Below are 13,069 nucleotides of genomic sequence, written 5' to 3' on the forward strand. Positions count from 1 at the left end.
GCCTCATAAAATTTAATCAATCCGCTGGCAAAGTGAGTACTGACCACATTACGACTAAGCAGCGGAAAGATTAGGAAAGGTTACAGTGGGCATTGTTCCAATTCATTTACGGTTTCTACGTTTCGACTCTGTTTTTACGTTTTTGCCGACTGGTCAAATGTGGATGGCTGTTTCAGAAAGTTAAACCGTCGCTTCAGTCAAGAACAGTTTCCTGGGCCTATTAAATTTACGGGGGGTTTGAAACTTTGACTATACGTTCTAATACATATTTCCCTAGCAAGCAGTAATATTCACGATAAATCGAACTGCAGTGCATCGCGCTTTGAATAAGCATTTATTTCTCAGTTATATTGGTAACTTTTTGACACGCGCATACAGTTAAGTCCTTACGCAAAGCTTTTCCTTCTGCGTTATAAATAATTCACATAATGTGGGCAAAAAATTCACTTCGAAGAACATGACCGTAAGGTAATGTTATTTTCATCGCTCACCGGTAACATAAAACCGAAAAGCTGACCCATTCGCTAATTATGCACCTGTTACTGCCCTCGAAATGCCCGTCTTGTAGTATTCCACAGTGTGATCGCGCTGTCAGCTTAAAAAACCTTTCGTAGCATATCGCTCGCTGCGGTCCGCAGGTGGCCCATGGCCAGAAAGAACAGCACCGGATCCAGGATGATCTGGACGTTGAAGAGGAGGATAACCACGTTGGCCACCACCGGGTCGTAGGGGATATCGGCGACGGATAGCAGGAGAAAGTAGGCGATGTTGGGCGTCCACAGGAGGAAGAGACTGAAGGTCAGCAGGGTCAACAAGAGAAAGGCGTACGAGCTCTGCGAGGATTTGCTGGCCGTCGCGGCCATGCTGCCGTCCGAATGGCACTCGCCGCTGTGGTTCTTGGCTACCAGCTGCATGTGCTCTCGCGAGCGGTTCTCTGCAAGAAATAATGATGTTCGGTAATTATCTGCATTAAAAATCTATCGCCAAATTTGCCCGCTCGTTAGAGAGCTCCCGTATCAAAAATATTGACCTGATATTACGGTATTTTTCACCGATTTTTAAAAATACATTAGATATACAGATTTGTATTATTTAATCGACATTTCATCGGACTGTATTGTATTTGTAACATATTTTTATTATTTGAGAGACACTTCATTGGACTGTAAAAATTTATAAGGAGAATTAAAAATTATTGTAGGAATTAACAAGTGTTGTAAAAATAGCTCCTGTTAATTCTGTGAACGTGGTATATGTATCACATGTATTCACTAAGCTCGGTTTAACAGTCATTATTGTTGCACGATTTGCAGTTTTACAAAGTTTTAAGACTGCAAAACGTGCACCTACGTTGTTACACAAAAACGATATACTAAGTACTTAATCTACGGTAATATACGATAAATGATAACAGTTCAAAAATTGTGTAATATGTTTAATGTTCCTGTGCATTATACTAACGTATATTTCGTAAATTGCTGGTCTTAATTAAAGCAATCAAATTCCTTTATTCTGCTGTGGCCGACTAACATTACACATGGAAAAAGTTGGTCTAATCTTTGGAACTCTATTAAATTTACAGGCACATGTTTCTTTCTTTTAGTGCAGCTTGCAAAGATGAATTGTGGAAGGTCTGGTGCCGTTACGCTACGATTCTGGGCATATACTCGCATCTAAGGCCGACTGCGTACATGTTTGCATACTTCTATGCATGGTCATAATTATTACAGATTAAACGTCGCTGATATTTCCTGTTGGATTTTTCAATTAAGTGGCTATGCACACATGCAAAGCTTATTAACAATACGAACCTGTTGTAAATATTCTGCATCTATTTTCCCAGAAAAAAAAATTTAAGCCGCGTTTTCGCTTATATAACCTCTTTCGATATTTTTAAATGGCGTTGGCAGTTTTCGCACTTATATTTCGTGGAACGCTTATACCAAATGCTTTCAAGAAATATTTATTTTTATAATGATAAATAAGAAATACAATAAACAGCAGCAATCTCTGCATTATTCCATTATTCGTGGAAATTATATCACTGAATTCAAGCTATCAAAACAGTAGTATTTTAATATTACTCGAACACGCGAAATGTGGTCATGCATTAACATTGTACTAATTTACGCGAGGTCACGATTCCTCCCGGTTGTTCGTAGCCTGGTATGTAAACATTAAACCCAGTGTTTATATACTCGAAAAATCCTAGACGGGACACCATTTGCATTATCGATGAGACAGCAGTCTGGAATTTTTTCCTAAGCGCTGCCGCTAAATTTCGCGTGTAAAATGCATGTTTAATGAAATTACACACGCAATGGACATTAAATAATTAATTTATTTGGGATAACTACGGGTAGCTTACGAAGTATCTGTACAATGATTAGCCATTATACCGGCAAGTAAAATAAAGTTGTTAAAAGGAAAAAAAACGTTTTTTCCCTCGATTCTGTTTATATAACAAATAAACCCACCACGCACCCGGATCCATCGCTAAAAAAGACATTTAGCGGAAATCGCAAAAACTACAGTGCAGCGGGAAACCTTTTGGTGTGCGTTAAACGCACACACGTAAAACAGCCGGAAATCTAGCGCACACGCACATATAGCTTGCCTACATATTCCCCCAGCCAACGTTTGTCTAATTCATTGCGCGACATTTGCTGCGCGCTGGATCGCTTTCAATCGGCAATTTAAGTCATTAGCAAAAATGGCCATTTATCCCGCAGCCCGCACCCGCGATAGCAATCAGCACTGGGGAATGGATACGGACAGCAGACCATTATTTCGGCCCCTCTCCCATCAAAAACCAATCCGAGCCCGCACAACCGGATCGCATGTGCAGTTCATTACGGCGCCATTAAATAGTGCAGCGATAATCATCGTTAAAATTGGTTTCAGCAGCTAGCGCAAAATGCCGGTTTATTTAAAAAACCGTATGTGCGTTTAAGGGCTAATAAATTCTTTAGTCGGCCAGTCGTTGCGCGGTACAAAAATTTTTTTAATAAAATCAACCAAGAATGCAGTATGAAAATTCCAAATACAGAGTAGTAGGCCATTGCTGTACGTATAAATGACCAGCTGTTAGTTCGAACATAAAAGCGTTAAAATAATATTTTTTTATAATTTACTCCCATATACAAAACGAAGAATTATTATTTTTCCGTTTTATATTTTAGAACAGATAATTATATTTCGTAAAATTTATGAAGAATTTATGTATTTTATGTTTAACACTAAAAATTATTTTAAATGAAGAATTTGCAGTTTAATATTTATTATTCAAAAAAATATTTATATATTATATATAATATAAAAGCGTCATGCATTTTATGTCTGATATGAAGAATTTATATTTTTAGACACAATTGCATTATTCACGTAATGTCCCCATTACCGGCATCCAGTTCCCGTGCTGGTTATTTTCATACAAAGCACTCGAACTGCATTAATACGGGTGGGTCATGATTCTGTGTTTTCTCTGAATGTTTTTCCTGCCAGACATTCTTTAGGGAAATGATCGGGAAAAAACACTCGTCTAGGCGACATGGTTATTTTCTTCAATGCCGAAGTGTCACGGATTCCCCCACTTAACGCGCCCGGCATCAATATTGTACATGCCGGGCGCGCTTTGACGCCTGCCATCCCCCGTGTCAATTAGCGTGCCGCGTAAAAACGAAGTGCTGCGTGCCAATCATGCACGTGTGGTGCGGCTCGTTGGGGAATTTTGCCATTTAATGCGCCATTTATAATGGCCGAAATTGGTGCGGACTAATGGAAAATATAGATAAAAAATATTAGCGTAATTACCGGGAAATTGGTTTTGGGCGGCCAAAGATAGCCTGACGCAATTTTTCCCACTGTGATCCAAAAAGCCATTTTGTCGCTCTCATTGGTTTTATTTTTAAAAGTTTTTCTGTTGCATAATATTAGCATTTACATATAAAAACTTATTTTATAATAAAATTATTTTGTATGGTATTTTTACACTGTCATTAAATTTTGTTTACTGTTTGCCAAATGTTAATTAATTCGGTGATTTATTCAGTGCACCATTTTTTATATTAATGTAGGCGGCAACATTTTGTTACCCGTATCTTTACACGGCTACGTCTATGACCTTTACGATATCCCGTAACAACGATGTTTAGTCGTTTAATACCGCAAGCTGTATTCTGCACAGATCGTAAAGACAGAATGATTCCATCATTTCCGCCAGAAGCACACTACCACAAAATGAGACCGTCTAGCCACATGCGCATTCAGTTCAGACCTTACAGCCGCATGTGCAACAGCATGAACACAATGCGCATCCACATCTTATGCGTTTAAAACCTACACATTTTTATACATATTTTATTATACATTTTTATACATATTTTTTTATACGTTTTTTTTTATTTTTTATACATTTATTAAACATTTTATACAAAGTTTTACCATTCATTTTTTCCCATTATCTCCTCCGAAATGCTTTATTTTCTCATTGTTTGTGGCTTTATTTGAATGCTCTATATTTATAGCATTTTATTTATATTGTTTGGCATTTTCACCAGTAATGCAGCAGCTATTTTCAGCGCATCTCCTTCACAAGCTAATTAAAGCGCATTATAGCCTGCAGCCGGTCGGGGCAAAACAATACCCATCTTCCGTTTAAAACCCAATATTTATCTATGCAAAAAAGCAGGCCAGCATTTTTTTCTCCATTATCTCCCCGATGCGTAGAAGTACTGTTAAAACAAACACACACACGTACACATGGTTGTCTGACGCCAGGATTGTGGTGGCCGCGGAACGTGTAAAAGGACACTTTGTCCATTAATCAGCTAAGTAAACCTGTTCACTGGCCTAAGCAAATCAATTATGCAAAGTAGCGGCGACAAGCGCGCACTGCATTCTAGCCTGTAGTGGCAAGAGAAGGGTTTTTTGTTTGAAGGAGAAAACCGGTTTGCGTGCCATCGTTACAGTATATGCGCGCACGTCCAGATGTTGGCAATTGCGTCTGTGTTCCTCTGATTGGGCCAGCCGCGCTCACCCGGCACCAAGTGTCCTTGTGCCGGGGATCCTTGATTTTTTCCCCCATCGATCATATCGTAACCCGCGCCGGACGGGGGAATAAAATACATATATACGAGACGATTATCGGCCCATTCCGCATTTGTACACCACAAAAAGATACACGATAACGCTAAACAACGCGGCAGATGGTATCGTTGCTAATGGATGCACTCGCATAAATCACAGATACCCTGATTTGTTTAAAATGCCCTCCCTTGGGCGGCAGTCCCGTCACCGGCATTTTTTAATTTCCCATTGCCGGCGGCCGTATTTAATTTGAATGGAATAATTTCTATTAAACAATATAATCCATTGAAATGAGCGTTTGTATAGGAAAGCAAAAAAAACCATTTGCCATGGCTCGCTACGCCACTATATCTTTTTTTCTAAAAAGGTCTAATATATTTTCCTATTTTTTAATATTCAATATTTCTATTTTCTTTGCTTCCGGCGGTCGTTATAAATTTAAATACATTAGTCTACGTATGTAATAATTATTGCGCTTCTGTAAGAAAGCAAGGATCATTTACCACGGCTCGTTACGCCACTACACTCTAACTTTAAAACCCTAGTTTTGTCACAAGGATTCGTATCTTTTCGTCAACTACACATTCACGATTGGTTTGTGATTAATTTTTTCTGACAAATAATTCTGCGTATCAACTCTATTCCAAGACATAATTAGAAAAATCTATTTTTAAATGAAATTATACGTAGAAACAGATGTCTAATTAGATGAACGGGTCTCTCGGCAGCAACACCGGAGATTTTTGCGCCCGTATCGATTTCGATGTCCCGGTTAACCGGTATATCATGTTTCTTGTTTCCAGTGGACCACCGTTGAAACAAGACGAATTGTAATTGCCGTGTAATCCTGATAGGCGCATAATTAAGCTGTCGAGTTCATTTACAACGGATGACGGGATTACGCGCCAAAGCATCCACATGACCGCGACATCGGGGTCAGCGCTGATCTAAAGTAATGCCACACGCACACATACGGAAATTACAGAATTGTTTTGCTCCAACCCGTTATAGGCTCATTAGCCGGGGCCAAGTCAAGGCTAAGCCGGCGTATGTAATATGCCGGCAATTGATAACTGACGCACTGGAAAATCAATACAGCGCGATTGTAAGTGGGTTCGTGAATTAAATATCCCAAGAATCACTTAATTGCGATGGGGAATACGCGGCTGTGTACGCTGATTGCGGCGGATTAAAAATCTAATGTCTCGTGTAGCAGACAGTCAGCGCGGCGCGTCTACGCTATGATTATATGATTTAGATGATTTAGATCATTGTCATTAGACGCGGTGAAGCTGACGATTGCGTCATTTTGTTTTATTTATACAGCGAATAAAATAACACCGAATTGAAATTTTTAAGTAAATGACATCAAATTACAAGCAAATTCTAATCAACATAATTATACACTGTTCGAGCAAGCTTATCTTCGGCTTAATAATTTAGCAAAAATTAGCAGAAGTTTATAAAATTAATAAGCCGGAAAATTAAGCGAAACCCGAGTTTTATCGCGTATATATTCTTGAAAAATTTTTATTTTTATTTTTTTTGCGTTGAATAAATAGCTATACATATAACACGAGAATTCAAGTCTAAAAGTTAATTATAATTGAAAATGTATAAGCAAACATTATTGTTATTAAACGATTGCTTATTTTGTTCATGTCTGAGACGAGATAATATTCAGAATCAGATTTTCGGGATGAAAGTCTGTGCTAAGTATATTAACAAATCAATAAACAGATACACGCTTTCGTCAATAAATCACGCTGATTTTTTTACCTGATCCCATCCGGGAATTCTGCCGGGCATTGGCCAACTTATCCCGCTGGCGCTTCTTAAACCGTATATACGGGTACACCAGCAGCAGCAGCGCCTCACACATCGCCCCCTGAATCTGCAAAAACTGCAGCCAGATCTTCTGCGACCATACCGTATCCAGATTCACCTGACACCCATACACATTAATCGGACGCCGGTACAGCCATTCGTCCAACAACAATCCCGGCAGGGTGATCACATGCGCCAGCAGCCACACCGCAGCACACAACCCCACCGACCGCGAAATCGTCGCTGTCCGGCTGTAGTGCACGGGGAAGGCCACCGCCCACACCCGGCTAAAGGAGATTAAGAGATGCACATACGGGAGAAGATACTGCAGCGTCCATAAAGTGTATAAGTAGACCGAACACGTGATGTCGGACAGTGGCCAGTTGAAGAGATGCAGCCGGTGTACCATGTCTAGCGGGCACGCGATTACCAAGTAGAGGAGGTTGACGATGAGAAGATTGATGAGGTAGATGTCGAAGCTGTTTAATTTGACCTTGGTGAAGAGGATTAAGGTGAAGGTGTTGGTGAATAACGCGGCCGCCGTGATGACGCCCATGAGGACGGCGCCCTCGCGGTCTTCCGTGGGGGTGGTGGTGTTGGGGGCGGAGGTGTTGTCGGTGTCCATGGTGACGTCCATCCCTGCGGGCGATTGTCACAAACACACGGCTGAATAAATATCACAAGAGAAAAAAACGTTGTACATGATGCGTGTAAAGGCCAATGAAAAGGTGATCAAATACACGGCGCATCCATCACTGTTATCCCGGGCTGAGTCCGGATGGGAACATGATCGTGACAGTGAGTGTGTGTTGGGAGGCATATATATACAACATTGTATACACTTAAACGAAACAATGTGTCGCCAACGCCTGCGCGCGCACACAAAACCCGGGCGCGTATATACGGTTATACCACGTTTCCGGTTAAGAAACTTTCTCCCTTCGCTCTCTTCTCTCTCTCCTGCTCTCGCTGTCGTGTTCCGTGTGATGCCTCTCTGTCAAAGTTTGAAAAGAGAACAAGCCGGGTGCGTATAGAAAAGATTACAATACAGCGCATTGCACAGCGCCGTCAATTTGACAGGCTGAGCATGGTTGGTAACATGTGCTGCATTTACGCTTTTACACTGGCAACACTAGCTGTCCGGAGGAAATAAACCGCGGCCGGGAAAAGAGCGTCCATATGCGCTATATAACACAGTGAGCGGTCGCGGAAATGACTTTTTCTCCGTGATGCAATTTTTCGCTACGGAGATCGATGCACTGGTGTAGATGTGGAATAAATATGAATATGTCTATATAATCTGACGGGTTGTTGTTACACGGGATTAGTCTGGGGATTGATTGCTAACCCGCGGAATAAACGCCGGGTTGATTAAACTGATCCTGTGCGCGCGGTCATAACGCGGTGTTTACCCTCATAACATATCAAAAGGTTCACCTTTGCTCCCTCTCTCTAAAGGGGTATAAATCCCGGCGGACGAACGCGTTTTCCGCTTATTATACGGCTGGATGGTGGGCCACACGGCGGAAGTCAGTCCGGCTTAATGATACCTTATTATTCCATCATTTCCCCAACCGCCGCGATCGTTATAGTGAGCGAGATTTTTTAAATAGACGCGCCCGGCTCGGGATAGTTCATTTGCGTTGAATCGATAATAGACGCAGTCGGCCGGCGGCTACCAAGAATCGATTAATTAACAAAACTAATTAGATCCGTTGTGTGCGGCGGGGAAGTGTCAGGGCCGTGGTTAAATGAAGGGCTATCGAAGCGTACAGTGGGCGTTGTACCGGTCGGTGTGTGTAAGCCTGTTAGGATTGGATAAATGGTATTGATTGGTGGGCCCCGCGGCGGTTGGTGAATGGGTTCTGGTGTGGGATAACAGCACTCCCCAGCCGCTGCCTGGATGGATTTTACCGGCAACGATACGGTCGCTGCAAATTTACTGACAATTTTCCCTTTCCGGCACATTTTATTGCTGTTATAGCGAAACCGAGTGGTTCATATAAAGCAGGCGTGTGCGAGAGTCACTGTAATGCATGTGATGCAAAAACGGCTTTTTAAGTCAAGACTAAAAAAAACTGGTTTTATCGTTTAATCAGGGTGTGTTTTGTTTCTTTTAGAATTTCGGTCAGCTGGTTCATTATTCTGCCTGCACGGAAGAAAAATGATATAAAATTATCTCTTAAATTTCTTTGAAAATTATGGCAAAAAAAAGGCGGTTATGCGGTTTAGATACTCAGCGCATACGTCGCGCCAGTTAAAGTTTTCCTGCAAAGCACATGTCAAAAATCGATTGTCAGAAAATCTAAAAAAATACGCTAGTTGTCAATAAATCACTACCAGATGTCGACAAAAAAATTCGTTTAAAAAAATTTTAAAAAGCAGCATAAATGACTCAAGATAATGTATAGGTAAGTAATTATAGGTATTTTAAGATACAGTTTTGTTGGATTAATGTTTTAATGGTTGCATGTAAATATATAACCGATTCACAAAATATCGAAACTGTATGGATTTCAATAAACGCGCCGATAATCAATACCGCAAAAAAGACATAAAATTGATGTACGTATAACGGAAAATTTGATTTCTGCACAGATGCAGATTCACGAACAAACAATTGTACAAATCAGTCGCAAATTAGATATGTAAAGCTTTATTAGTATTAAATTTTACTATAATCATAACTGCGGTGAATCTGGTTATACAGAAAAAATACAGCGGTTTGCATCGCTTTAATATATGTTAAATCCAATATCTTAGAAAACTATACAAGAATCACCGGTTTAATGTTTTTCCCCGCGGAGCATCTTCACCAGTGCCTCCCGCAAATCCTTCAACGCCACAATAAACAGTATCGGATCCAACGCGGCCTGCGCCGAATAGATCAGCTCCCCGATCTCCCGAATCAAAATCAGCGTCTGCTGCTCACTGGCCTCACTGCGCTGTACATCATAAAAACAATCCACGGTATCATAGACCTGCGCCGTGGTCCAACACAGAAAAATACTCCCGGTCAGCAGCGTCAACACCAGAAACGACCGGCGGTTCTTCTTAGCCGTGACATGCGTCACGACTTCCCCGCCGCGTCGTGACGTCTCGGATTCGTCCTTCGGCGTGGAATGATGATCACTAATGCGGTGGAGTTTCTTGTGCTTATACCATAAAAACGGGTACGCCGCCACGATAAACGCAATCGGCAGGTCGAAGAGAAGCGTCTGCACGACGATACTGTATTTCTGCTGGGCGGCTACATTGGGTGTACATCCGACGACAATCTCCCCCACGGGATACCGGTAGTACAGGGAATCCAGCACCAGGAACGGGATTAAGCAGGCGTGCACGTACACCGCTACGACGATGCAGGCACCCGCGGCCACCGCCCGCGAGTGGTGGTTCTTGTAGTGTAGCGGGAAGCTTATGGCCCATAAACGGTTGCCGGTGATGAGGGCGTGGCAGTGCATGGTGATGCTGCAGACGATGAAGCTACCGTATAAGTACAGATCACACACCCCGGAGGTGTACGGCCACTTCCCGTACACCTCCACCAGGATGTCGAAGGGGTTGTTGAGGATGGAGAAGATGATGTTGGTGATGCAGAGGACCCCCAGGTATACCGTAAAGGAGGTGCGGAGACGCCGGCGCGTCAATAAAATAAGAAGGAGAATATTCAAGGAGAGGGTGAGGATCATGACAATAATGGCCAGGATGGGGATGGCGTCCCAGGTGGCCGGGAGGGTGTCCAGGAGGTCCAGGGAGGTCACATTGAGAAGCGTCCAGCCGCCGAAGCGGGAGACGATCAGGACCATGCGGGAGGTGGATTTCTCTGTTAAGTCCGTTATGCTGATCACCGCGGAGGTGTTGTGCGTCGCGTTCAATAAGATTTTGGATGGGGAACCTTCCAGGACGTTTATTACACTAACGACGGAGTGGTTCGTCTGCGTCTCGTTTAGAATAATTAAAGACGAATTAATTAATAACAGAATTGTGGAATTATCCATTTTTAAAGAATTTTCAGTATATAAAGATTACGAGTTAGGCGAGCGACGGTTATGGAAAAGTGACAGGAGGCTCCTGGGATGTGTATTGATGAAAAGCGTTGAAATTCCCGTTGAACGCGGCAGAGCTCTCGGCGCTGCGGCAATGTGTTGACACAATGTCTAACCCGCCTGTTTGAGAAGTCATGTTGGAAAATGAGAAAAGTGATCCCATTGCGGCCGGCTCGGCTGCCTAACGGCGCCGGTAATCGGGCGTTGAATCAACACTGCCGTATAAGCTCATCACAATGGGGGAAACACGATCTATTTCCTGGAATATTCTGTAACTTCTTCTTAATACGCACTAGTTTACCGGTAAAAGTTTTTGGCTATGCTTAGCCATGGTTAGCATGATATACGGGTTTCTTAAACGCCTGTTTCACTGTGGCATGACCTTTAGGTATAAATTAAGCGGATAACTTAGTATGCAGCTGTTGAATTGGTTTGGTGACGCGCCGCCAAGCGAGCAGACTGACGGTCCGGTCCGCAAACTTACCAACGGCCTAAACCGTATACTTCAGTGTTTTCGCATTAGAACGCATTCCCTGCTCGATTTTGCACAAGAAACACTTAATCTTAATCAGCTGCATTATTTATGTAGTTCCTTTACTTCAGGGATTCTGGAATGACGGCTTTTATTTTTTTTCCGGGCGAATCTATTGTGAAAAACATTGACGAATACCTCATACTAATAACAATAATTATCACGATGACAGTAGTGTACGTTTTTGTGCTGTTTTTTTTATTGCCCACTATCATCCGCAATGTCATGTAATGAACTCTTTCCCTTGGCATTACACAACCTGACGTGTCCATCGTGGACGGTACCACTGGGAGATGCAATGCATCCCTCCCGCGGGAGTACACTTGGATGGGGTGACTAATGGTCGAACCTTGTTGACCTGCCTTCCGCTGTAAACATTAACAAGTAATCTCGGTTATAACGAGCGCGTCCCGGATATAAGGAGAGACAATTTCTTCCGCCTAGACGTATTACCCTTGTAAGGCAGATAGTACGTGTTACTTCCATACGGAAATTCCTGCTGTGGCTCATTACGTGTACTGTAGGTAGCTCATTCATAATAATTATGTTATTAGGTACGTTGCTGAACAGGAATGTGGCGCGTAGCAAGTTAAGTATTCGTACCGAGCGAAAAGGTTGTCAATCACAGGAGAAATAGATCTGCTGAAAACTTATAGCAATACAACAAACGTCGACAAACGGCGATAACTTGAAACTGGCTTACAAAATGCCAGGTTTGCAGGATCCTGGCTTGCAGGATACCAGGACACTATCGTAAAATGGGATCGCAGGTTAAATACACTATGAATGTTAATTTCAAGTCCCCTGCCCACATTTTCTTTTTTTTTCTCGGACCAGATAACTACCCGGGTTTTTATGCAGAAACCGTTTTATTCCACTCTTTTTTTTTGGCTGCTATAGGGATGCCTCAAAAGTCGTTGAATCCAGTTAAGTAATTCTTTCATGCATTGTTTTAACTGTATTAGATATCGTTTGGCCGAATCCAACCAAGTTACTGTACCACTGAACGTGGAAAAAAGTGACGCTGACTTGTGAGTTGACTAAAAATATTATAACGGCTGAATTAAGCACCTGGGAAATCTAAACAGGAAACTCACTGAGATGTCTGGGGATCTGTACTGTCAAAACGCAAGTGCAATGATCTCTTGACTATTCTGTGTAACTCAGGGGACAAACCCTGTTGTACAGGAAGGTAAATGACGCAAGAACACGTCACCTAAGTCTCAATCAACTAAATAAACTAACAGAATGCTTGCGCAAAACCTTCGAATTTGTATCTCGAGTATTTAGACGTCTTTTCGTATTATTTCAGTACACCATCGATATTTTGCCAGTTATTATATTGAACGAAAACACGCTTTTTCATGGGCTGACACGAGCGCCACGGCATAATCGCTTCAATCGGAATAAGTGCTGAAAAAACGCTTCCCGTAGATAGCCCAAAGACACCATCAACAAAATCGGATCAATTGTCGCTTGCAGACTGTATAGCACATCCCCGATTTCACCCAGTAAATCCAGCCAATCCAGCTCGACAAAACACAGTATGGTGTAATACACCGGCGAAATCGTG

At 42.1% G+C, this 13,069-nt stretch overlaps 2 protein-coding genes across 2 annotated transcripts; both read right to left on the minus strand.

The window, feature by feature from the left end:
• Positions 1-321: 321 nt before the first annotated feature.
• LOC129600614 (5-hydroxytryptamine receptor 1D-like) lies at positions 322-8,383 on the minus strand. The gene is made up of 2 exons (XM_055499150.1): positions 6,868-8,383; positions 322-934 (listed from the first exon to the last, which is right to left on the minus strand). The coding sequence occupies exons 1-2, from the start codon at positions 7,550-7,552 to the stop codon at positions 597-599; spliced, it is 1,023 nt and encodes a 340-aa protein (XP_055355125.1). The 5' UTR covers positions 7,553-8,383; the 3' UTR covers positions 322-596.
• Positions 8,384-9,701: 1,318 nt separating this feature from the next.
• Positions 9,702-10,916, minus strand: LOC129600623 (5-hydroxytryptamine receptor 1B-like). Its single transcript, XM_055499161.1, has one exon. The coding sequence runs from the start codon at positions 10,914-10,916 to the stop codon at positions 9,702-9,704; it is 1,215 nt and encodes a 404-aa protein (XP_055355136.1).
• Positions 10,917-13,069: the final 2,153 nt, after the last annotated feature.

Source organism: Paramacrobiotus metropolitanus, unplaced genomic scaffold, assembly GCF_019649055.1.
Source record: "Paramacrobiotus metropolitanus isolate TYO unplaced genomic scaffold, Prichtersi_v1.0 Parri_scaffold0000186, whole genome shotgun sequence".
Taxonomy (NCBI): domain Eukaryota; kingdom Metazoa; phylum Tardigrada; class Eutardigrada; order Parachela; family Macrobiotidae; genus Paramacrobiotus; species Paramacrobiotus metropolitanus.